At 62.5% G+C, this 23,979-nt stretch overlaps 4 protein-coding genes and 2 long non-coding RNA genes across 8 annotated transcripts; 3 read left to right on the plus strand and 3 right to left on the minus strand.

Annotated features, from left to right (window-relative positions):
- Positions 1-2,103: 2,103 nt before the first annotated feature.
- Positions 2,104-4,836, plus strand: CHMP2A (charged multivesicular body protein 2A). The gene is given in 6 exon segments (XM_086769253.1): positions 2,104-2,121; positions 2,124-2,273; positions 2,781-2,960; positions 3,523-3,653; positions 3,940-4,001; positions 4,572-4,836. Coding segments are annotated over 6 exon segments (663 nt in total). The 3' UTR covers positions 4,694-4,836.
- A 916-nt stretch (positions 4,837-5,752) lies between these two features.
- Positions 5,753-9,514, plus strand: LOC104475639 (natterin-3). The gene is made up of 4 exons (XM_086769261.1): positions 5,753-5,976; positions 6,229-6,270; positions 6,637-6,742; positions 7,987-9,514. The coding sequence occupies exons 2-4, from the start codon at positions 6,256-6,258 to the stop codon at positions 8,994-8,996; spliced, it is 1,131 nt and encodes a 376-aa protein (XP_086625387.1). The 5' UTR covers positions 5,753-5,976; positions 6,229-6,255; the 3' UTR covers positions 8,997-9,514.
- LOC147596890 (uncharacterized) lies at positions 6,905-7,518 on the minus strand. Its single transcript, XR_015261307.1, has 2 exons — positions 7,397-7,518; positions 6,905-7,323 (listed from the first exon to the last, which is right to left on the minus strand). It is a non-coding gene; the product is annotated as an uncharacterized LOC147596890 (long non-coding RNA).
- A 1,499-nt stretch (positions 9,515-11,013) lies between the features above and the next one.
- On the minus strand, positions 11,014-14,421 carry LOC147596891 (uncharacterized). Its single transcript, XM_086769318.1, has 4 exons — positions 14,321-14,421; positions 13,262-13,875; positions 12,851-13,040; positions 11,014-11,916 (listed from the first exon to the last, which is right to left on the minus strand). The coding sequence occupies exons 1-4, from the start codon at positions 14,412-14,414 to the stop codon at positions 11,141-11,143; spliced, it is 1,674 nt and encodes a 557-aa protein (XP_086625444.1). The 5' UTR covers positions 14,415-14,421; the 3' UTR covers positions 11,014-11,140.
- A 927-nt stretch (positions 14,422-15,348) lies between these two features.
- Positions 15,349-22,386, plus strand: LOC147596892 (uncharacterized). 2 transcript variants are annotated; one of them, XR_015261310.1, is made up of 2 exons: positions 15,349-16,868; positions 20,486-22,386. It is a non-coding gene; the product is annotated as an uncharacterized LOC147596892 (long non-coding RNA). The 2 variants fall into 2 exon arrangements; XR_015261309.1 differs by having other exon boundaries at positions 15,349-16,864.
- Positions 17,889-21,638, minus strand: LOC147596893 (uncharacterized). Of its 2 annotated transcripts, XM_086769324.1 has the most exons (6): positions 21,296-21,638; positions 20,620-20,658; positions 19,613-19,906; positions 19,167-19,226; positions 18,492-18,575; positions 17,889-18,338 (listed from the first exon to the last, which is right to left on the minus strand). In XM_086769324.1, exons 1-6 carry the CDS (start codon positions 21,636-21,638, stop codon positions 18,292-18,294), a joined length of 867 nt encoding a protein of 288 aa, XP_086625450.1. In that variant the 3' UTR covers positions 17,889-18,291. The 2 variants fall into 2 exon arrangements, with proteins under 2 accessions (XP_086625450.1, XP_086625449.1); XM_086769323.1 differs by having other exon boundaries at positions 17,889-18,575.
- Positions 22,387-23,979: the final 1,593 nt, after the last annotated feature.

The following is a 23,979-nucleotide window of genomic DNA, read 5'->3' on the forward strand; positions in this document are numbered from 1 at the left end:
TAGCCCCACCTTCTCCTCCCAGTGCCCCAGTTCCTTCTCCCAGTGGCCCCCAGTATAGCCCAGTATGTTCCAGTTGCTGCGATGTGCCGCAGTTTGTCCTCCTCCAGTGCCTCCCAGTTTATCCCAGTCACCCTCAATAGGCCCCCGTGTCCAGCCCACTACGTCCCAGTGTTCCCAGTCGCTCCCAGTGCTCCCCATTACAGCCCAGTATTCCCAGTCGGTCCGAGGGTCCCCCAGTCCGCCCCGGTACATCCGCGCCGCCAGGGGCCCGCTCTGGCTCCTCGGCGCCGCTCTGGCCTCGCCTCTCGGTGCTCCCCACGCAGCAAGCGGCCGCTCCAGCCGCTCATCTCGCTGGTTTCCTCACCGGTTTCCTCACCATCACGTGATCGAGGCCCCGCGGTGACGTCACGAGGTTTGCGGAAGCGCGCGGGAGAGGCGGAAGGGTCGGGGTGAGGGGGGCCCTGGAGAGCGGGGGGGGGGGCTCGGTACCGGGGGTCCCGGGCCGGGAGGGGGCGCTGGGAGGGCCCCGGTACCGGGACCGCGGAGCAGGAGGAGGCGGGAGCAGAGCGGCCCGGTGCTGGGGATCGCGGAGCCGGGGGGGGGGGGAGGCGGGGTGGAGCGGCCCGGGACGGGGGTCACTGGGGGGGGGGGGGGGGGGGGGGGGGGGGGGGCTGGGGGGGCCTCCCGGGGAGGGGCGGGGGGGCCACCGTGGAGTCACGGGTGCCCCCGCGGCGGGAGGGGCCCCCCCGTGCGGGGGGGGGGGGGCGGGGGCCGGGGCTCCTCGCATGGCGATTGGCTGGGCTGTTGCCATGGGCGAAGGGGGGCGGGGGGAAAGAATCAGGGCGGGGGGGCTGTGGGGGTGGGGGGGGGGCGGTGGGACAGACCCCACGCGGCGCTGTGACGTGTGTCCCCCCATGTCCCCCCCCCAATCCCGCCCCCTGTCCCCCCCAATGTCCCCCCCCCGTCCCCCCCGCCCCCTCGCTCTGCTCTGCCATTTCCTCCCGCCCCCCCCCCGTCCGTGTCCCCCCCCCACGGACCCCTTGTCTTTGCCCCTCCGTGTCCCCCCCGGTGTCCCCGTGCCCGAATATTCACGGCCCCGTGTCCGTGTCACCCCACGTGCCCCCCACGTGCCCCCCACGGCCCCGGTGTCCCCACCCTGTCCCTGTGTCCCCCCCATCCGTGTCCCCCCACGTCCCCCCGTCCCACCACGTCCCTGCCCCCCCATATCTGTGTCCCCCCGTGTCCCCCCACGTCCCCCCGTCCCACCACGACCCCTGCCCCCCCATATCTGTGTCCCCCCGTGTCCCCCCACGTTCCCCCCGTCCACCACGTCCCTGCCCCCCATATCTGTGTCCCCCCGTGTCCCCACGTCCCCAATATCTGTGTCCCACCCGTGTCCCCCTGTCCCGCCACGTCCCCCTGGCCCACCTCATCCCTGCCCCTCCATATCTGTGTCCCCCCGTGTCCCCGTGTCCCCCCCACGTCCCCCCGTCCCATCCACGTCCCCCTGTCCCACCACGTCCCTGCCCCCCCATATCTGTGTCCCCCCACGTCCCCGTGACCCCCCACATCCCCCCATCCCCATCCACATCCCCCTGTCCCCCCACATCCCCCTGTCCCACCCACATCCCTTGCCCCCCCATATCTGTGTCCCCCCGTGTCCCCACGTCCCCCCCACGTCCCCGTGACCCCCACATCCCCCGTCCCCATCCACATCCCCCCTGTCCCCCCACGTCCCCCTGTCCCCCCACATCCTCTTGTCCCCCGTGTCCCCGTGTCCCCCCACATCCCCCACGTCCCCCTGTCCCCCCACATCCCCCTGTCCCACCACGTCCCCCTGTCCCCCCACATCCCCCACGTCCCCCTGTCCCCCCACATCCCCTTGTCCCCCCACGTCCCCCTGTCCCCCCACATCCCCCTGTCCCCCCACGTCCCCCTGTCCCCCCACATCCCCCACGTCCCCCTGTCCCCCCCACATCCCCCTGTCCCACCACGTCCCGTGTCCCCGCATCGCGTCCCTCGTGGGTGCCCTTCCCTCTGCGCCCCGTGGGCGTCCCCTCCCCCCGCGTCCCCCCTCCCCGTGGCCGAGGCGCCGCTGCCGCCATGGACCTGCTGTTCGGGCGCGCCGGAAGACGCCGGAGGAGCTGCTGCGGCAGAACCAGCGGGCGCTGGCCCGCGCCATGCGGGAGCTCGACCGCGAGCGCCAGAAGCTGGAGGCGCAGGAGAAGAAAATCATCGTCGACATCAAGAAGATGGCCAAGCAGGGCCAGATGGTGAGGGGGACGCCGCCACACGCGGGGGGACGCGGACGGCAGCGGGAGACGCCGGTGGGGACGTGGAGGGGACAAGGGGGTGAAGGTGGCTCCAGGGGACACGGGAGGGACCGGGGGACAGAGAGGGATCCAGGGCTCTCGGAGGTGACTGCGGTGGGGACGTGGAGAGGACTGGGACACCTGCTGGGACCAGGAGACGTGGAGGGGACCTGGGGGACAGTGGTGGGACTGGGGGACCACCAGTGGTGACCAGGGGACTGTGGAGGGAGGCAGGGGATCGTGGTGGGACTGGGGCACCTGGCGGGGACACGGGCCGCGTGGAGAGGAGCAGGGGGCTGTGGCGGGGCCTCGGGCAGGACCGCGGGAGTCCCCGAGTGACCGCTGCGGGTACAAGGGGGACCAGGAGACTGGCGAGATGGTGGTGGGCCCCGAGGGTCCCTGGAGGTCCTGTAGGCCTCTTGGGCGACCTCGTGGTTACTCGGTGTCCCCCTGCCACCCGGCCTTCAGGACGCGGTGAAGATCATGGCGAAGGACCTGGTGCGGACGCGGCGCTACGTCAAGAAGTTCATCACCATGAGAGCCAACGTCCAGGCTGTGTCCCTCAAGATCCAGACCCTCAAGTCCAACAACTCCATGGCCCAGGCCATGAAAGGCGTCACCAAGGCCATGGCCACCATGAACCGGCAGGTGGGTGCCTGTGGGGACGTCCCCAAAGTTGTGGCCCCTGGGAGATGTTCTGTGGGGACATCCTCAAGGCTGCGGCCGTCATTGCCTGCCCTGGGGTGGCCATGGCGATGTCCTCGGGGCCGTGGCCACCGCGAGCTCCCCTGGGGTGGCCGTGGGGGTGTCCTTGGGGCCGTGGCGATGTCCTTGAGATTGTGGCCACGACATCTGCCCTGCCACGAGGACATCCCCGAGACCGCGGCCACCACGAGCTGTGGCCACCACCGGTTGCCCCGGGGCAACCCGTAAAGGTGCCCCTAAGACCACGACGTCCCTGTGGCTGTGGCCACCGCACGCTGCTTGGGGTGGCCGCGAGGATGTCCGCCACGCTGTGGCAACCTCAGGGGACGCGCCCGAGGCCGCGGCCACCGGAAACCTCTCAAGGCGGGCGCGGGGCCGTCCCCGAGACCGCGGCCACCGCAAAAGCCCCCCCCCGAGACGGCCGTGGCGAGGTTCCCGAGGCTGCGAGGCCGCGGGGGGGGTCCGTCCCCGCGTGCCCCCCGCCCCCAGCCGTGTCGCCCCGCAGCTGAAGCTGCCGCAGATCCAGAAGATCATGATGGAGTTCGAGAAGCAGGCGGAGATCATGGACATGAAGGAGGAGCTGATGAACGACGCCATCGATGACGCCATGGGCGACGAGGACGACGAGGAGGAGAGGTGGGGGGCGCGGCGGCGGGGCGGGGCGGGGGGACGACGAGGGTGCGGGGGGCTGGTGGGGAGGGGGTGCAGGGGACGGGGGGGGGCGGGATTTGGGGGCCGGGGAGGGGAGACGGGGGACCGGGGGGCGCGGAGAACATGCGGAGATGAGGGCGTGGTGGTTTTGGGGGGGGGTGGCAGTGCGGGGGGTCGCCCTGGGTGGGCTGGGGAGCCCTGAGGTGGGGGGGGGGCTGTGGGACCCCCGGGGGGGGTCCGGGCGTCGGCGCTGACCCGCTGTGCCGCGCAGCGACGCGGTGGTGTCGCAGGTGCTGGACGAGCTGGGGCTGAACCTCACGGACGAGCTGGCCAGTGAGCGGGGGGGGAAGGGGGGCGGGGGGCCGGGCCGGGGATGGGGGGCAGTGTGGGGGTGGGGGGCAGTGCGGGGGGGTGGGGGGCAGTGCAGGGGGGGCAGTGTAGAAGGAGCAGGGTGTGGGGGGCAGGGTGGGGGGTGTGGGGGGCGGGGGGGGCAGTGCGGGGGGGTGGGGGGCAGGGCAGGGGGGGCAGTGCGGAAGGAGCAGGGTGTGGGGGGCAGGGTGGGGGGTGTGGGGGGCGGGGGGGCAGTGCGGGGGGGTGGGGGGCAGGGGGGGTCAGTGCGGGGGTGGGGGGCAGTGCAGGGGGGGCAGTGTGGAAGGAGCAGGGTGTGGGGGGCAGGGTGGGGGGTGTGGGGGGCGGGGGGGCAGTGCGGGGGGGTGGGGGGCAGGGCAGGGGGGGCAGTGCGGAAGGAGCAGGGCGTGGGGGGCGGGGGGGGTCAGGGGGGGCAGTGCGGGGGTGGGGGGCAGCGCAGGGGGGGCAGGGTGCGGTCAGACAGCGAGGGGGCACTGGGGGGGTGTTTAGGGGGCCGGAGGGTGCTGACCTCTGACCTCTGCCCTTTGCCCCCAGCCCTGCCCCCGCCCGGGGGCTCTCTGGCGGCGGGGGAGGGGCGGGCGCCCGAAGCCGCGGCCGCGCTGGCCGACGCCGACGCCGACCTGGAGGAGCGGCTGAAGAACCTGCGCCGGGACTGACCCCCGACCCCCGACCGGACCCCTCCCCGCGCCCTACGACCCCGGGATTGACCTCGGCGACCTCCGACCCCGTGTGACCTGCAGCCGCTGCCCTCGCCCCCGCGCTGACCTTTGACCTTGGCCAACATTGACCCCCAACCCCGCCTGGCCTCTTGGTGACTCCTAGGGCTGACCCTTGACCTCCAGCCTTGACCTACGGTGACCTGTGACCCCCCGGGGCCGCCTCTCAGTGACCTTTGACCCCGGGCTGGAGGGGACCCTCGGACACTACAGGACCGCGATGCCCGGGGGTGTCTGCCCCCCCCGCCCCTGGGGTTTCGACCCCTCTCTCCGGATTCTTGACTCCCGTGGGGGGGTCCCCCTCCCCCCCCGAGCCCTTTGCCCCCTCCTGGGGTGTTTGCACTCCCCCCCAAGGGTGTTTGCCCCATTTTGGGGGCATTTACCCCCCCCCCGCGCCCCCCGGGGCAATAAAGGCCGCACGTTGGTCCAGCTGCCTCCCCCCGGCTGCTTCCTGGGGAGGGGGCGCCCAGTGCCTCCCAGTGTGGGACTGGGGATCACTGGTGGCCGCTGTGGAGCGGGGGAGGGTGCGCCTGGCTCCCTCCTGAACCCTCCCCCCCCGCTTTGAGGGGGCGAAAACCCCCAACCGCTGCGTCCTCGCCTCCCCCCCCAGCCACCTTGGGGGGACCCCGCTTCAGCGCCCGCGGGGAATTTGGGTGATTTTTGCCCGATTCGCCCGATTCTTGCGTTTCTGCATCCTGCCGACGCGCCGGCCGTCCCGGTTTGCTCCGGTTTGCGTTGCCCTGCAAGGCTGAAGCAGAAAACTCGGATTATTTTTGAAAGCGGGGAGGTTTTGCTTTCCAGCGTGCGGAAACGGGGCGATTGCTGTGGGGTTTTCGGGGGAACGCTGGTTCCCGAGCGGCGTTTCGGGGTGAGGGGAACCGCTCCGGGCGCGCGGCCCTCCCGGCGACGGGCGGTCGTCCCGCTCACGGGTGCTTTTCGGGTGCCGGCGTCGTAACACAACGGTTTTTTTGGAAAAAAAAAAACAGAAAAACCAACAAAACCTCCGCCGCGATGCTGCGAAACACAGAAAAATTGCAACATTTCCAACAGCTCCTGGGTTTTTTCTGCGTTTATTTGCGCTTCTCTTCCCGCTCAGACTTTGGCCTTAGCCAGGGCTCGCGCTCGCGGTCCCTGGGAGACAGCACCGCTCTAGAAGTGACCCAAAAAAGACTGAAAACGCCCCAAAAACGAGGGGTTTGCGGCCGAGCAGGAGCAGAGGCGAGGTAGGGAGTGCGGCGCGGGGCGGCGAACCGCGGGCGAACGCCGCTCGGGATTTCGTCGGGGGCCGCGGCTGGCGGGTAAATCGCCCCGGCGGGACCCGAAACGCCGGGTTTTCACCCCAGAACGTGGAGCTGGGGGGCCCTGCGGGAGGCGAGGCCGTGGGGGCCGGCGCGCGGGGCGGGAGGAGGAGGAGGAGGGGGGCCGCGGGGCGGCTGGGTGCGCGGGTTTCTTTATAACCGATTTCTGGATTTCAATCGCAGCCGGCGGAGGCGGCCGGCGGGATGGCGACGCGCGAGGTACGGCGCTTTGCGGGGCACGGCTCGGGGTTATTCGGGGGACTTTTTGAGCGCTGCAGGGGATAAAAAAATGACGCTTCCGAGCTCCTGGAAAATAATTATTTAAAAATGAAGTACAATAAGAAAAGAAATATTATAAAATTTAAGAGCGAGAGGTACTGCCAGCGGGTGCCAGGTTGCGCTCCCCGCTCTGGCGCCGGTTGACGGTTAACGCCGCGTCAATACGGCCGGCCGGGATTTCACCCCAAAAACCACCCGGCCGGAGACCTCGGGACGCGGCCGTGACCCGGCTCCCGGCCGGGACTCGCCGCCGGCGCGCGGGAGCGGGCTCCGAGGGGGTGACGCCTCCCTTGCTCTTACCCGCAGCTGCTCCTCGCCGCCGCCCTCCTCTTCCTCGGCCGAGGGAGCGGTGGGGCTGAGGGAGCTGCCGAAAGCCCGGCGGCGGGAGCGACGGGACCTCCGCGGCACCCAGGTGAGCCCTGCTCTCTGTACGTTGACCCTGGCTGGCTGGAGGATGCCGGCCCACGCGCTCTCTGCCCTGCCTTGGCCGGAATGGGGAGAAAATGAGACAAAAAAAGCTCTTGGGTGGGAGGGCATCACGCGCCTGGCGGGGGCAGAACAGACCCGAGTGGGAGCGGGTTAATTTAATTTATTGGTTATTAAAATGGAGCAGGAGGGTGAGAAACAGAGACAGAACGAGAAACATCTCCCCCAGCTTCTGCCCAGCCGCGGCTTCACTCCTGACTCTTCTGCCTTCCTCTCCCCACGCCGAGCGCCGCAGGGGGACGGGCGCTGCGGTCAGTTCCTAACACCTACGGGATCCGGTTCCTCACAGCTGCTCCCGCGTGGGTCCCTCCCGCGGGCGCGGTCCGTCGGGCTGAACCTGCTCCCGCGCGCGTCCTTCCCCCTGCTCCCGCACGGGTCCTTCTGCCGGGGCGCGGTCCGTCGGGATGAACCTGCTCCCGCGCGGGTCCTTCTGCCGGGGCGCGGTCCGTCGGGATGAACCTGCTCCCACGCGGGTCCTTCCCGCGGGCGCGGTCCGTCGGGATGAACCTGCTCCCGCGCGCGTCCTTCCCCCTGCTCCCGCGCGCGTCCTTCCGCTGGGGCGCAGTCCGTCGGGATGAACCTGCTCCCGCGCAGGCTCTCCCAGGGCTGTAGGGGAAACCTCTGGCGCCGGGAGCGCCTCCTTGCCCTCCTCCGTCACCCGGCTCGGCGGCCGTAGGGTTGTTTTCCTCCCGTTTTCTCAATCCTCTCTGTGTTTTTTAGCTTTTCTGAAACGCGTTGTCACACAGGTGCCACCGGCATCGCGGGTGGGCTCAGCTTTTGGCACTGGTGGTTCCGTTTTAAAGCCAACTGGACCCAGCAGTTTCCGATGTGGGGCAGCCCCACGGCTTTTGTCTCTGCTGCAGCCCCACAACCTTGCCACGCAAACCCAGTACACGGTCTCACCCGTCCCTCGGCCCTCCAGCATGTGATGGTCTCTGTTCTTCTGATTTTTAGCAGGATTGCGCCCCATTTTGCCCCCCCAAAATTACGAAGGGTTGGTTGAGATGTCTCGCTTACCATCTTCTTGGCCATCCGTGCTGGGGCAAGCGCGGGGCGTTGCGCACCGGCCGCTTCCCGGGTCTCTGCAGGACGTTGCTCGGGCAGCTTCGAGCCAGTGGGGCAGGACGGAGACATCTCGCTTCACCAAAATCCCCCGTTTCCTCCTGGCAGCCGCCAGCTGGAGCTTTCCCCGGAGCAAGCGAGACGAGGAGCCACCTTCGTACCTGAAGTGGGTGGATTTCGAGGGTGAGCTGCCCGCCGATGCCGTCTCTAACTGGAACGACTACGCCAAGAGGATGGAGTACGTCTGCTCAACACAGCTGCACGGCTGCAACACCGGCGCCTACATCCCCGAACGAGGTCCCATCTGCTTCTTCCCGTTCAGAGGATTGGAGCACAGGTCCAAGACCTTCAAGGTGTTGGTCAACGTGGGAGGCTTCGAGGCACTGGATTGGGTGGATGACTCCTTCGGCAATGTGCCCGAAAATGCCGTCGAGGGCTGCCCGTCTGTTGACGTCTTTGTTGGGAGGAACCGCTACGGCTTGGGCAAGGTCTCCAAAGAGCAGAGGGCTGCCTTCATCGTGGTGGATGCTGAGGAGTTTTGGTACAAGTGGTACCAAGTCTTGGTGGTCAAGAAGGGCCCGGCCAACGTCACCATCTCCGACGTCCGCTACAACATCAGCGGGGCGGTGGAGCGCGGGGAGGACGTCACCCTGACGAGGACCACGGTGAGGAACGAGGGCTGCCGACGGGTGCGTAAAGCTGTCGCCTTGGAGGAGGCCACCGAGACGGAGCACGACTGGGAGATAGACCAGAGGGTCTTCGCCAGCGTTCATGGGGTGTTGCAAGTCACCCTCTTGGCCTTCAACGGGACGGGCTGGGAGGTCACCAACGTCACCAACATCCCCTGGGTGGGGGGAGCCAGCACCAGCCAGTACGTCATCCATACCCACGTGGTGGAGGCAGAGCTGCAGCCCCGGACGGTGTGCGCAGTGGCCCTGGCGGGACGCCGGCTGGACGTCCGCATCCCCTTCACGGCGCAGCTGCTGCGCGATTTCCACGACGGTCAATTGCACCGCGTGGCCGTGACGGGGGGCGCGCGCAGCCGGGCGGTGGCGGGCGTCTGGGCGGGCGTCGAGCAGTGCTGGCCCATCACCGACGTCCCGCCGTGCCCGGCGTAGGGTGAGGTGAGGTGATGGTGAGGTGGCTCCCTGTATCTGCTTCTTGCAATCTGCTTTTTCTGTGCTTTTTTGGTTTTTTTTTCCCCCAAATAACTAGCATCTCACCCCAAAACAAGACGGCAACACCACAAAATGCAGAAAAATGTGGGGCTTTTCCAGTCTGTTCTCTATTTTCTCCAAAATAACCACCTCTCCCCAAAAAGACACACCAACGACATGGAATACAGAAAAATGCTATTTCTGTGGTCTGCATTTTCTATTTTTTTCCCCGATAACCTCCATCTCTCCCCAAAACAGGACGGCACCAGTGCAGAATGCAGAAAAAACCGTGTTTCTTACAGTCTCTATTTTTCCATTTTTCCCCCAAACCCTTCACCAGAGGCCTCCCTCCGCCCCGGCAGAGCGGCTGCCTGCGAAGGAACCTCTCTCTGGCCAGCGCTGGACGGATGTGCCTTCCTGCGGCGACATCCGTGGCGTCTTTTCGTCTTCTTTCACCAAAAAATGCCGGCAGAGCAAACAAATTCAGCTGCGTGGTTCGTTCGAGCACTCCCAAAAAGTAACTTTATAAGCAAAGGGGTAAGGAGAAAGGGAAAAAAAAAAAAACACCAAACCCCAAAACAGGGGATTCAAAGGCAAGGACTCATCTCGGGATGATGGTGGAGGTTGTGTCCTTGGAGGACGCTCATGGAGGTGGCATCATCTGCCTCTGAGGGTGGAGGGCGTTCCTCTTTGAAGACCCTCATGGAGGTGGCGTCATCTCAGGGGGATGGTGGAGGGCGCGCGTGGAGGTGGCGTCATCTCAGGGTGATGGTGGAGGGCGCGCGTGGAGGTGGCGTCATCTCAGGGTGATGGTGGAGGGCGCGCGTGGAGGTGGCATCATCTCAGGGTGATGGTGGAGGGCGCGCGTGGAGGTGGCGTCATCTCAGGGTGATGGTGGAGGGCGCGCGTGGAGGTGGCATCCTCTGAAGATGAGGGTGGAGGTTGTGCTTCTTGGAGGACCCTCATGGGGGTGGTGCCATCTCAGGATGAGGGGGGAGGCTGTGCCCCTTTGAGGACGCTCAAGGAGGTGGCATCATCTCAGGTTTACCCTTTCCTCGTGTCACCTTCCTGCCAAGGCAGGCGCGATAGTGGAGGTGACCAATCGGTGGGCGTACTCACACCACTCCGCCCACTGGACCTGGGGGGCGGGTCCTGGAGGTCTGGGTGGGGGAATTCAAGGGGAAGAGATTTGGGGAGACCCCGCGTGGCGGGGGAGGGGGAGCGCGGGTGCAGTGCCTTGCGTCCCACAAGCGCTCCCGTGCGGGTGAGGTAGGCTGGGCTCTGAACTGGAAGGCCCGGCGCACGAGGTGGGACGGGACGGCAGCAGCGGACGGGGAAGAAGGTGAGCTGGGGCATCGCGGTGGCGGCGTTAGGGTGGAGGGGAGATGGACGCACCCACAGGAGATGGGTGAAGGAGAAGGGAGCCACCAGGGTCCTGGGGGACATCAACCATCAGTTCATCTTCGTCCCCATCCGCGTTCCATCTCCTGTGGGACACAGTCCTGGAGTCACCAGGCTCAGGTGGGACATCGGCCTGTCTTCACCTCGTCCATGCTGCACCTCCTCTGGGACCAGGGAGCCACGTCCTGGAGCCAGCAGGCTCACAGGGGACATCAATCACCCGCTCGTCTTCACACCCAGCCGTGTTGCCACCTCCTCCAGCATCACGTTAGACACATCCTGGAGCCACCAGGCTCACGGAGGACATCAATCATCAGCCCATCATCCCACCATCCATGTTGCGTCTCCTCTGGGACCAGGAAGCTGCATCCTGGAGCATCACCAATCATCGGCTCGTCTTCACCCCCAGCTGCGTTACATCTCTGGGACGCAGCATCCTGTAGCCACCAGGCTCATGGGGGACGTTGGTCATCAGCTCCTCATCCCACCATCCACGTTGCATCTCCTCTGGTTGCAAACCAGTCCATCTATAGCAGTCGCGTGGCGCCGGCCGGCGAGGAAACCAGCACCAGCCATCCGGGGCATCTGCCCGGTCCAGCCCACCCGCCCAACCTCAAGCGTCCCTCGTGGTGGTCCCCCATCATCACCTCCTCCGCCAGGACGAAGCAGCGCTGCCTCCTCACCCTCCCAACCACCAAAGCCCATCACTTGTCCCTGGCAGCCGCCCGGGCGTGAATGCGCGTGTGCCGGGCGAGGGAGGACTTGTTGCTGAAGCTCTTCCCGCAGTGGGGACAGGGGAAGGGTCTTTCGCCCGTGTGCGAGCGCTCGTGCACCGTCAGGTCCGCCAAGTACTTGAAGCTCTTGCCGCAGGTGCCGCAGGGGTAGGGCCGCTCTTCGGTGTGGCTGCGCTGGTGCATGGTGAGGTTGGACTGTTGGCTGAAGCGCTTGCCGCAGGCGGCGCAAGGGTAGGGCCGCTCGCCGGTGTGCGACCGTTGGTGCTTGTTGAGGTCCGACGGGTTGGTGAAGGTCTTGCCGCAGGAGCCGCAGGCGTAGGGACGCTCGCCCGTGTGAAGCCGTTGGTGGGTGGTGAGGGTGGAGAGGTGGCCGAAGCTTTTGCCGCAAGCCCCGCAGGCGTAGGGCTTCACCCCCGTGTGGGTTCGCTGGTGGGTCTTCAGGTGGGTCAACCGGCCGAAGCTCTTGCCGCACTCGCCGCAGGGGTACGGACGGTCCTTCCCCTGCGCCGACGGCTCCCGCTTCACCCAGGGCTTCTCTGAGCTCCTGGTGTCCTCCACTGGTCCGGGCGGACCTTGGGCGAGGGGCTGCGGGAAGGTGGCGGGATCCCGTGGGATCTGTCGCCGGTGAGTCCCTCTCCGGGCGGGGGTCCCGGCTGCTGGGATACCCTGGAGGGCGCCGGGTGGACGCGGGGGGTCTTGCCACTGCAAAACAGCCGCCTCTGGGTCTCTGCTGGCTGCGGTGGGACCTGTAGGGGGGACGGAGAAGATGCTTCATGATTTAGGTCTCAATGGAGGACACCACCCTCCTCTGACCCCACCGCCCTTGGTCTCCTCCAGCAGCAGCGGAGACGATCCAGCTCCCACCGCTGAGCAAGAGCCCACGGCCGTCCGCGGGCGGAGCTCAGGCCATGGCGGCACAGGGACGAGGACGAGGCCACCTCAGCAGAGGAGCCCAGCGGGGTCCGGCAGGCAAGGCCGGCTGCAGGAGGACTCGGAGAGGAGCCCACCGTGCTCCAACCAACCATCATCGCCATCACCGCAGCTCCCGAAAGCAGCGTTTCCAGCACTGCCGTGACGGAGGAGCCGACGCTGGAGGAAGGGAACAAGACTTTGGGGCTCACGGTTTCCCGAGGACAAACAGGGAGAACAGGAGCTCCCCACGGACGCTCGTGAGCTTCACCCCAAGATCTCCATCCTTCTCCAGCTTCTCCGCAGCTCAGGAGACGGCCGTCTTCCAGCTTCCCACGCTGGCGTGGACGTCTCCGACGCGTCTCCCAGCCCCTTCCTCTCACTTCAGTTTGGCTCTGGAGCCCAAGGAGACCTTTCTTCTCGCACCGCAGCGAGGCTCCAGATCCCGCGTGGCGGCACGCTGGGGGTGTCTCCATCGGGAGCCCGCGGAGGTCGCGTCTTTCTCCTTTTCCTCAACACCCCAAGAGCTTCCCCAGCACCGGGACCTCATTTTTGACCCTTTTCCGCCCTTCGCTCTCACTCCTCCTCCACCGAGAGCAACAAAAGCGCCCCAAAGAAGAGCGATGACGCCGTGGGAGCCTCTGTGGGGAGGAGGAGACACCCCACCACCTCTGAGCTCCCCTGGCTCCTGCAGCAGCTTCTTCACCTCTCTATTTTTTATTTTTTTTGTGTGTTGAGGGGGTGAAGGGTCTCTTTCCTCGAGCCCGTTACCTGTTTCCAGCAGGCGCCGCTCCTCTTCCTCGGGGACAAACTTGACCTTGCCCCGGGCCACCTCCTCCTGCCAGCCGTCCCCCGAGGGGAGCTGGGGTGACTCCGCTGGGGGGCTGGGTGTGTCCCCCAGCGCTTCGGGGTCCTCCGCGTCGCCCAGGGCCACCTCCTCCACCTTCACGCGCACCGTCACCTGTGGGAGCCAAGGAAAAAGGGGCAGCCGGGGGCTGCAGAGGGGCGCAGGGGGACCCCCATCCCTCCCGCCTTTCCAGGGTCAGTTTTGGGGGGGTCCCGCGGGAACGTGCTCGGAAGCAATGCTGGAGGGGGGGACAGCTGTGCCGGGTTTTGGGGGACGGGGGGGGGGGAGCTCCTTGCAAACCTCCACGCGGGGCAGGATCCGGCCGCTCTTCTCACCTGCTGCTCCCAGATCCCACGGGGATCTCCCTGTCCCGGCTGGAAGCTCTCGGCCAAGGCGACGGCTTGGGCGCAGGATTCGGGGTGGCGCACCCACACCCAGCTCTGGATTTCCTCGGGAAGGATGCTGAGGAATTGCTCCAGCACCAGCAGCTCCATGATCTGCTCCTTGCTCCGCACCTCCGGCCGTAACCAGCCCTGCGACAGCTCCCGTAGCCGCCGGCAGACGTCCCGCGGGCCCGCCGCCTCCTGGTAACGGAACTGGCGGAAGCGCAAGCGACGCATCTCCGTGCCGGCGCCGCTGCTCCCGCCGCTGCCGTGCAGCGCCGGTACCAACCGCCGTGCCCACTCCCCCCGGGGCCAGCGGCGGCTCTCGGCCACGCGCCCCAGGGACGTCGGGGACCCTTCTGCCTCCTCCTCCTCCTCCGGGCGCGGCAAGGTGGGGCGAGGGGCCGGGGGACGCTGGCGACCCCCCCCCGGTCGCAGCCGCCAGCGAGGTCGCGGTGTGGGGGTCTCTGCGCTGCTGGGCTCCATCGCTGCCGTGTGTCCCCCCCAGCCGCAGCTCCCCCCGGGGGGCAATGGGGTGCGATGGGGGGGGGGGCTTTGCAAAGCAGCTGGTGGGGTGGGGGGGGGGAGAAGAAGACGTGGCTTTACAAAGCCCCCCCACCCCGCTCTGGCGCCCCAGCCCTGCAGAGCCCCCCAGGGCCACGCCATGTGTGTCGTGTCCCCCCCGACCCCCCCACAGAGCTCGTCAAGACCCTCCCCCACCCAGGATCACGTCCCCAGTCCTCCCCCCTCCACCCCAGGACCGTGCAATATCCCCCCCCCCCCGTTAAAAGCCCCCAGGACCGTGCAATATTCCCCCCCCCCCCGGCCATTCAAAGCCCCCAGGACCACGCAATGTGTCGAACCCCCCCCCCGCCCCGGACCATCCAAAGCCCACCCTCCCCCCATGCACACCCCCTCCCCCCCCAGCCTGGCAAAGCAGCCCCCTCCCCATGCACCACCCCCACCCGCCTTTGACAGCCCCCCCCCCCCGACCCCGCAGCCCCCCCGGACCTGGGGTCCCGGTGCCGCAGCCCCTCCGCTCCCCGCTCGCCGACACAAAGGGCCCAGAGCGGCCGGGCCCGGTCCCTCCCCCCCCCCCCCGCATGGCCCCCTTCGGCCGCCGTACGGGGGAGGGGGCGGAGGGCGGGGAGGGGGGGGGACAGTGAGGGAAAGCCCCACGTAGCGCTCCATTGGACGAAGGCGTTGTCAATCATGCTGAGGCCCGCCTCCCCGCCCCGGGCCGGAGCGGGGGAATCCCCTCCCCCTGCGGCAGGGGGCGGGAGTGACAGCGCGGCGGGCCAATGGGGGGGGGGGGAAGAGGACGAGTGGGCGGGGAACGGGGCGAGGAGACCACGCCCCCTCCGGTACCGGCGTGGGGCGGGGCAGCGCGGGGCGCTGCTGGGCGGGGGGGGCGCGGGGTTCGTCCCGGGGGTGCTGGGGGGGGGGTCCCCCCACCCGGGGGTGCAGCCGGGTCACGGCGCTGGCGGCACCGCGGCCGGGCCCCGCCGAGGCCGGGGCCGGGGCCGGGGCCGGGGCCGGGGCCTCATCCTGCGCCCCGGGAGCTGCGTGGGGCCAGGGGCGGCTGCGCCGCGGCTCCCTCTCTCCTTCCCCCTCCCCTCCTTTTTTGCTCCCCTCTTTCCCGCCCTATTTTCCTTCTTTCCCCCTTCCTTCCTTCCTTCTTTTTCCCTATTTTCCTTATTTTTCCCCCTATTTTCCTGCTTTCCCCCTTCTTTCATTCTTTCTCCCTTCTTTCTTTCTTGCTTTTCCCACTTTCTTCCTACTTTTCCCCCTATTTTTCTTCCTTTCCCCCTTCCTTACTTTCCCCCCTAGTTTCATTCCTTTACCCCCTCTTCCTTCATCGTGAGCGCTGAGCCGTGCTCCCGTTTTGGGGGGATATCCGGAGCGCCGAGCTGCGCTCCCCACTTCACCCCAGCTTCCCGCAGCCCGCGGCCGTTCGGGGGCGGCTCTGGCAGGCCCGGCTCTTGCGTGCGGCCGTTTTCCGGGGTGTCTTTGCGGTGCCGCTGAGCGTCCCCACCCGGGTCCCCGGCGCAGTGTAAAACTTGTTCACGTCTTCCCCCTCCTCTGTTTTCCCCTCAGGCCGAACCCCGTCTGCCCTGTACCGGGCCGAAACGCAACGGCGAGTCCAGCACCGAGCTGCAGGCCAAGCACCCCTGCTTCCGCGTGGGCCGGGAGAGATGGGAGGCCGAGCGCTTGGTGTGCGGGAGGGCACCTACGTCTCCGTGGCCAGCGAGGGCTCTCTCGGCCTGGAGGCCATGTCCAGCCCGTGAAACACAAGAGGAACGTGCTGAGGGACGCCGGGCTGCTTCCTCCCCACCGACTGCCAGCCCTTCGACGCCAAAACCCCTTTGGGCTTCGCCGTTGGCGCGCTCCAGGACAGCTGCGAGCCCCTGGCCGGCTCGCCCGGCTTGCCCAAAATGCCTGACCCTGTCTTAGACGTCTCGGACTTGCACATCAAGACAGAGGCAAGGCTGGATGAGATGCTGGCACCCTCCGCCTAGGACCGTGGGGTGGACCCTCTGGATGGTGTCCCCTGTTACGGGGTGGCCCTGGGCGCCGGCGAGGTGGGAACCTCCTTCCCCTGTGTGACCGCAGACACCAGGCAGAACCTTCTGCCCTCGAGAAACCGTTGAGCAAAGCAATCGTGCACCCAAACTCGTGCTGTGCTGCACTAGGATATGAGAGGAGGGAGCCCAGGTAGGATGGAAGATGCTTCTTTCCTCCCCTAATCCCCTTTTTTTGTCAGTTCAGAGGACTCCGGCTTGAGCAGCGAGGAAGGGGAGCGTGGGCTGAAGGCCCCGTGGGTGGGCTGGGCCCTGGGAGCTTGCTTGGATGCAGCGCCTGGTGGAAACCTGTTCTGAATGTGCTGCTTTTGATGTGAGTTACCGCGTGGGTTTAGTTTTGGTGTTTGTCCAGCTGGCATCCACCTGGGGGTCCTGGTGTAAGGGGCAGACACCTTCCCATTGGCCATCCTCTTCTCCAGCCCCTTGGACTACGTTTTCTACCTGGACGTCGGGTTCAAAACATCTAACCTAGCCCTCCATCTGCCAGACCATCCCTCTGTTTCCATTCGCGATGTTCCTGCGGGGATTGTGCCGATCCGTGAGTCATCTCCCTCCTAACCCAGCCTATCTCTGCACCCTCCATCCATCTGCCCGCCCATCCCTCCGTCTACAGGGGGACGTTTTGGAGATAAGACCTGGTGTAGCTGGGCCACCTCCAGCCAAGCGCTGCGAGTGGTGGGGCAGGTCCCTTCTGACCCTCCTTGCAAAAAAAAATCTTTTATTTTGCTCTGCTTTCCTTCGTATGCAGTGAAGGAGGAGAAAACAACCCTGGGTTTCTTCGTGTGCCACGTTATCTGATGGTGGTTGGTGGTTACCATGAGCTGTGTCAAGTTTCACTGTGAGGTTTGAGGTTTCCTGTGAGCGAACAGATTTTTTCCTGGGGATATATTTTTATTTATTTATTTATTCTGCTTTGCAATTGGAAGTAGCAGTGGCAGCCAAACCAGGAGAAAAAAAAAAGAAAAAGAAAAACGTAAGTGACATGGTGGCCGGGGGCACCAGAGGGGGATGGGAGTCACTGGGGCTGTGGGTTCGCGGTGAAGGTGCGATGAGGGCTGCTGGGTTTTGCGGGGAAGAAGGGTGCGAGGGAGCTCTGAAATGCAAATTGAAGCCTTTTTGGTTGCTGGCTGAGGGTTAGGTGCGGCTGAGAGGTAGGACAGGGCAAAGCCATGCAGAGATGTCTCCATCTGTCCTGGTTCTGGCTAGGATAGAGTTAATATTTACCTGAGCTGGGTGGAGAACTGAAGCTGGTAGCCCCTATGGCTGGGATAGTTAACTAATTAGCTAACAGCTGGGGTTAATTTACCCAAATTAGCCAAAGGGCTATTCCATCCCATCTGACATCATGCTCAGTATGTAAGTGAGGAGGGTGCTGAAGGGAGGCCCTCCTAGTTGGAAGAGACTGGATGTGGAGATCTGTTGTGAGTTATTGTACTGTATTTGTGTTCCATCACTGTCTTGTTTTCTTCTGTCATTACTGTTAAATTTACTTTTTGTTCAATCTCAACCCGCGTGTTTGGTTTTTTTTTCCTGGTTTTCTTTTGTTTGTCAAATCTCCCCCTGTTCTCTCGGAGAGTGGGGGGGGAGTGAGAGAGAGACTGCGTAGTCTGGTCCCCGTTGGGGCTGAACTACGACACCATCGCCCTCTCTCCAATGACCCTGCCTCCCTCCCTCCAGACGAGGGGGTGGGTGACGCGACCCTAAACACAACCTTTCCCTTCACCCCTAGGTCCTTCTTGAATGTCTGGTGGGTCAGATGGGACCCTTGGTGGACCTTCCTGATGGGAAGACCCACCAGATTTACCCTCTCCCATGCTTGGGAGCTGCTGGCAACAAGTCCCGGGGCTGGTGTGCCTTTGGGCAATGTCTTGGTGGGTTCCAACCATGTGAGGCAAGGTCCACAGCCAAGGCTTGCATGGGACTCAGGCTCCTACCTCTGTCTGGTGGAGAATTAAGCATCCATGAGACCTTTAGGGACCAATGCAAAGGGCCAACCATCAGAGGCAAGCCATCTTTTTAATTAAAGGACCTTTTAAATTTATTTCTGCCCGAGAACCACCATGATGTTCACAGCTGGGGCAAACTCTTCTCCTGCTCAGGCAGAGTGTTTTGGCCGAGGGCTGTGTCTCTGAGCCTGTAGATGAAGAAGCTGGCTCCCCGGGGTGCTGGAGAGCTGCTTTCGGCAGCTGGAGATGCAGTGCAGGTGGCACTGAGTCAAGGGACACCATCTTGGGCCAATTCCCCCTTGCCACGGCCATGGGGAACTGCTAATTCGCCGTGGTCCTTGCTGCAGACCCCCCAGCACCTTGGAGCCTCTGTCTGGTCTGGCAACGGGCCCTCAAACCGCGAGGGCTCTTGGACATCTCTTCCCTCATAGCAGTTATGAAATGCTGTCGTTGTCTACTGGCGCATGAAGCTCTTCAACCTGGCCAGCTGGACTCGCTTTCCTGCAGGCAAGACAGATCAATAGGTGGTGTTGGATCATCTCTGCAGAGAGGAAGCCCCGTGATGCGCATGCAGCTCCATGCCTCGGTGGGGACTTCCAGAGGCCGTCGATACGGTTAACAGGCGCCACACAGCGGGGCCAGTGGTTCTCTTACCAATCTGCAGGAGGAGATGGACGCCCAAAGCCAGAGCCAGGAGGGAGAAGACTGCAAAGGCCAGGCAGATGGAGACTCCCAGCGCTGGGAGAAAGAGACCAGATGGTGGTGAGGTGGAGCACTGGGTCCCAAAGGCCAAGGAGGGTAAAGCCAAGCCCCAGACATCCCCACCACGTCCTGGGCAGCATGGTTCATTTTTGGTTGTGCTAGGAAGCCTACAGAGCCACCTTTGTATTGATTGGAAGAGATCTCCAGAGCACTGAGACAGTAGCTCCCCTCAATCTGCTGGCCATGCTCCTCCTCATGCAGCCCCATATTTCCTTTCCCTACAATGAGAGCTCACAGCAACTTGTACCCAATCGAGGAACCTCCAGGTCTTGGGAGAAGGTCAACCCAGGGACCTCCAGGTCTTGGGAAAGGGTTGAGAATATTGTCCCTTTCTCAGCTGATTTGCCTCAGCGGCCCATCAGGGAGCAAGGGGAAGGTGAGGTTAAGTGCAGCACATATCTCAGTTGGCTTGTGGTAAAGGTCTATGCTCCCCCGGGAAAGAAAAATGAGGCATTTCCATTTGCAGGGTCTGGCCAACCTGAAGCTGGTAGCATCACTGGTGGCACCTTGGAGCTTGAGAACCAGGATACTTTGCCAAACTTCATCCAAAAAAGCAGGGACGCTTACCTCCGGCTGGCGGCTCCAGGCTGGTAGCAATGCTGCCGTTCCTCGGGTCATCCTTCCCACCTAGACAGCAAACATGGAGAAAGCGTCATCCCCAAACTGCCCACTCCTTCCCATGCTGTGGGGCTGACAGAACACGGCCAAGCAGTGATGTTTTGGGGTGGTGTGTGGCTACTCCTAGGCTGGACCTAGGATTCTCTAGTGGGGTTAACTGGGAGCATCCTTTCACTCAATGGGTCTTGCTGGTCAAGACCTAACCATGTTGGCACTGCAGGGACCTGAGGTTAACCAGGACCATCTCTGCAGTGGACTGGTCTTGCTGGTCAAGACCCAACTCTGTTGGCACTGCAGGGACCTTGAGTTCATGCAAGCAGGGGCAACAACTTCTGGATTTTCTCAAGGGCTGTCCCAGAGATGGCGCCAACCTCCACGTGCTTGTCTCTGCTCACCTCTGGTGCTCAGGAGCCATGGGACACTCAGCCTCGAAAACATGACTTGTCCGAGGTGGCTCCACCGCTGGTATCCACAGGAATAGGTGCCGCTGCTCTCTGCGGAGAGCTGGATGGCGAGCGTGGAGGTGAACTGGCCTTTTGCCACCGGGTGGTTCACCAGCTCCACCCCGTTCTTGCAGAAGAATATGTGGGTGATGGGGATTTGGGAAAAAACAAGGCACCGGGCAAGAATCACGTCACCTTCCTGAGCTGAGGAGATGTTTGGGAAGAGTGCCGGTGGGGGAAAGTCACCTGCAAGAGCAAAGACACACGGTCATGGTGTGATGGTGTGCAGATAAGCAATCTTTCCGACCTCAGAGTTGACCTTGTAGCTGGTTTTTGGTAGAAACAGCAAATTAAAGTGGGGAAAAAAGGAGAAGGAGATTGAATGAGCCTGGTTTTCAGTCATCTGATGACTCGCGGAATACTTGGAATAAAGGAAAGCGAAAGCTCTGCTCGGGCCAGGATACAGGTAGACACAGCGGGAGAAAAGCAGGAGGGTAAATACAGCAACCAATACTGTTTCTAGTGATCGAGCCCGGTTTTTTCCATCCGAGCAGAGTCTTTCAGAAAAGACTGACAAAATGTGAGGAATCGGGGGAACCAAAGCACATCATTGTGATATTTTCAAAGGGGAATGGTTTTGTTTTCTTTAATTTCAAGCCAATATTTCCCGTTCTGTCATCAAATTAAAAACTGCAACTTCCTCCACCAAAGTCCTTGCTAGCAAACTTGATATCTTTCATGCTGCACCCTACAAAAAAAAACCCATATATATGGTGGAATTCTTTTCTTTTTTTTTCCTTTTTGGTTTGCCTTCTACCTTGTAAGAAAACACCAGCCCTAGGATCAGAGCTGCCTTTTTGGACACCCCAGGATCGGGAGATACCATCCAAAAGGAGATAAGCATCTTTACAACGTGCACCTCGAGGGTTTTTCCGACCACCCCTTTTGTCTGCGCTCACCTGGGGAGTTGCAGGTCTCTGACTCCATCCCACCAGCACCTGTAGGGGACAGCAGAAGGGGTTGGTCTGAGATGGTCTGCTGGTCTGGAAGAGAACACCCTGGAGAGGACACCTCTTCGAGGTTGGAGACGCAACCTTTGGAAAGCTTGAAGAAGATGAGGAGACTTTCCTGTGGATCTCAGCACGGAGGAGGTCAGAGACCATCAGTGAGGAGCAAAAGGAGCTTTTTGGTGATGCCTTGGCCCTTCCTGCCCAGCCAGGGACAACCACACCACACCTGGACCCCAAAAGGGTCGGACCAACCCCCTGCTCATGGATCAATGCACAGATGTGACTCCCTCTGCAGGAGCTGCCACCTTCCTTACATCTCTGTTGGCAAAATAAGTCACTGGTCAGGGGTTGTCCACAACCTACCACAGCAGAGATGGACCTTCAGACGCTCCAGAAAGCCCATCCTGTGTTTTCAGGCTGTTGGACTCCTTAGAAATTGCTCCAGAAACTCGCAATTTTGGCTCTTGGGTGGTGCTTCGACTTATTCTCTAGAAGGATCTCCCTCCTCTCCGTGCAAAAGACTTCCCGAGGGGACCATCGAAAATTCACCCCATGTCATCCCATGGTGCTGCCCCCAGTGTGACTCTCCAAATTGCCCCCCGAAACACCCTGCCCGGCCACCTACCTGCCAGCCAGCCCAGCAAGAACAGGGTACCCACAGCCTCGGCCGGCCAGCTCCTTCTCACCATGCTGATCTGCAGGCAGCGCTGAGGGCCCCAGGACCAAGCCGCAGGGGAAAAAGGAAGCTGAAGTTGGTTTCCTGCCCATGACGCATCCCCCGGGGCATGACCCAGCGTCTTCTCGGGGAGGAGAGAGCAAAGGACGGGGTGGCTGGGATAGATATTGCTGCCGTGGGCGCGTGCGCGTGAGCTTGCAAACTGTGCCGCAGAACCCGGTGCCTTCCTCCCCGCCTCCCCCTGAGAAAAGGACCTCAAGTGAGGCTGCTTCATCATGGTGCTTTGCACCATGTTTGGTTTTGGGTGGCTCGGGCTATGTCACAACTGTCCCCAGTGGGACACGCCGTCTGGCAGCAGGTTTCCGGCATCCCCAGCGTGAACCCGCCAGCTTTCTCTACAGCCTCAGCCCCGAGGTTCCCGAAACGTTCATGTGTTGCAAAACAAATGTGCAATATCCTTTCAGCATCGCTGGGAAGACCAGAATTTCCTAATTTCTCTTTTTTTTTGTGTGTGTGTGTGTGTGTCTCCCAGACAACCCGGTTGCCAATGCGAATGTTTCAAATGCCCTGGGCTTGTGAGGGAAGCGCAGGGGATCTCCAGAGTGATTAAACACCTTTGCCTGCTAAAAATCAACCTTGGAGCACCGTGGGCAGGAGCTCAGAGGCTTGGTTAGTGTGGAGCTGAGGCTTATCATCCCCTCATCTGCCCGACGTGCAGTGGGAGAAGAGTCTTCAGTCCAGTCTCAGCTTGGCATGGGTGGAAAGGGGCCTACATGTCCATGTGCACGTCCCCCCGAGTCTGGACCCTCCGAGCCCCGTGTATCCTCCTCATTTTCTGCATAACCACTGGATTTAGTCCTTGCGCTCCATTCCTGTGCTGGATTCACCTTGTTGGGATCCATCGTTCCTCAGTGGGTCAAGCCGGCTCTGTGCGGCAGGCGTGGAGATGATGTCCCCTGAGGAGAAGCGTGGTTGGATCTGAAGCCAAAGGAGTACACCTGCTGGAAAAATCAACCAAAATAAACCTCTTTGTCCTCTCCTGCGCATTTCACGCTGCTCACTTTCGGTTTCCTTTTCAGATGTGGGTTTGTATTTCCTGCTCTGTGATGTTTCTCTTCTCTGTTATCCCAAGAGCGAAATACGGCTCGGGGGGGGCTTAGGCTTGATATTGAGGAGAACATGGAGTGAGGGCCCAGAGCTCCTGCAAGGCTTTCCAGTTGTCTCCATCTTCTCTATCCTTGACTAAGCTTTTGGAAAACCAGGGATAAAATGAAGATAAAAGGCTTTAAATGACAAAAGACAGCTACAGTTCATCTGGGAAATCTCCAGAGTGTTTGGAAAACATAGCAACTTGGGCTGCTTGGCAGGCGGGTGCGTGGACTGTCCATCCCCCCACCACCATCAGGGGTGCGGGATTTGTGCACGAGGATGAAGTTGCTTTGCCACAATCTGGGGCGGTCAAAGCTCCCGTCTTGATCTCGCCACCGTGGATGCTCTGTCAGTCTGGAGCAGGGTGAGGAGCAGGGAACCTGACAGCAGTTACGGGAGCTTTTACCAGAAACGGCCTCGACGTTTTATACTTTCAGCTACAGCAGAGATCTCCCATCTGCTAACTGACCTTACACAGCTTGATTTTCAGACCTGGGTGCTATCTGAACTCCTCCTCTAATTTGTTTAATTTATATGTTAGAGAATCTTCTCTACAACTGCTCAGCATTTTTTTTTGCCAGGCTCGTCAAAGCCTTAGGTTGCAAGCTGCGAACGTTCATCTAAATACACTCCACTTATGCTGAACTTTTACTGAGTTACGCAGAGAAAGGCCCTGCAACGGGTGCAAACCAGAAGATAAGGAGGCCACAACTGTCAGCAGAAGCTGCAGCTTGCCAAGATAAGAACAACTGACAGCCTGCCTGGAGACAGAGGAGGACTCCAGTAAGGAGTTAGAAGACCTGTCCTGGTTTCAGCAGGGATGGAGTTCATTTTCTTCTCAGTAGCCGGTGTGTTTTGGATTTCGTGTGTGAAGAATGTTGATAAAAACATTCTGATGATACGAGTTGTTGTGAATGAGACCAAGGACACTGTCTGGCTTTCCAAGTCTCGTTAAGGTCTCGTTAACGTGCAGATGCAGGAAGCTGGACGAAAGACAGACAGAATAATTGATCCAAACTGGCCAAAGAGAGTATTCCATGCCATGAACGTCATGCTCAGTATATAAGTGGGGGTTGCCCATGGGAGGGGGCATCATTTTCAGTTATTCCTTTTCTTGTCGGGTATCCGTTTGGGCACCCTTGGCATCCTTTCCATCTCTCTTGCTTGCTGGCACCGTTCCCTCTCCCTTGCTGGCTTGCTCTCCCCCTTTGCTTGCTGCTCGGTGTTGTTCCTGTGATCGCTGCTCGGGACGGGCTGCGTCGGTCATTCGGACATCGGGTGGTGAGAAATTGTACATTGTTCATTTTGTATATTTTGTATATATTAATATCCTTATATCCTGTTAGCTTTGTAGTTTTTAGTATTTTTAGTAAACTGTTTTTATCTCAACCCACGAGTTTTCCTTTCTTCCCAATTTCTCTCCCCTGTCCCACTAGGTAGGGGCAGGGTGAATAAGAAAACTGTGTGGTGATCCGGGCTAAACC

Source organism: Chlamydotis macqueenii, chromosome 34 (assembly GCF_036417535.1).
Source record: "Chlamydotis macqueenii isolate bChlMac1 chromosome 34, bChlMac1.mat, whole genome shotgun sequence".
Taxonomy (NCBI): domain Eukaryota; kingdom Metazoa; phylum Chordata; class Aves; order Otidiformes; family Otididae; genus Chlamydotis; species Chlamydotis macqueenii.

What these genes read in the sequence shown, in the direction of transcription:
- LOC147596891 (XM_086769318.1), bottom strand. Translation starts at nt 14,414, where the DNA reads ATGCGGGGGGGGGGGGGAGGGACCGGGCCCGGCCGCTCTGGGCCCTTT. An exon ending in GTGGGATCTGGGAGCAGCAG is followed by an intron (nt 13,041 to 13,261) that starts GTGAGAAGAGCG and finishes TGGCTCCCACAG; the next exon opens with GTGACGGTGCGCGTGAAGGT. An exon ending in GCGGCGCCTGCTGGAAACAG is followed by an intron (nt 11,917 to 12,850) that starts GTAACGGGCTCG and finishes TCCCCCCTACAG; the next exon opens with GTCCCACCGCAGCCAGCAGA.
- LOC147596893 (XM_086769323.1), bottom strand. Translation starts at nt 21,638, where the DNA reads ATGGTGCAAAGCACCATGATGAAGCAGCCTCACTTGAGGTCCTTTTCT. An exon ending in ATGGCTCCTGAGCACCAGAG is followed by an intron (nt 19,227 to 19,612) that starts GTGAGCAGAGAC and finishes TTTGCTGTCTAG; the next exon opens with GTGGGAAGGATGACCCGAGG. An exon ending in CCTGGAGCCGCCAGCCGGAG is followed by an intron (nt 18,576 to 19,166) that starts GTAAGCGTCCCT and finishes TCTTTCTCCCAG; the next exon opens with CGCTGGGAGTCTCCATCTGC.
- LOC104475639 (XM_086769261.1), top strand. An exon ending in GGGACCTCCGCGGCACCCAG is followed by an intron (nt 6,743 to 7,986) that starts GTGAGCCCTGCT and finishes TCCTCCTGGCAG; the next exon opens with CCGCCAGCTGGAGCTTTCCC.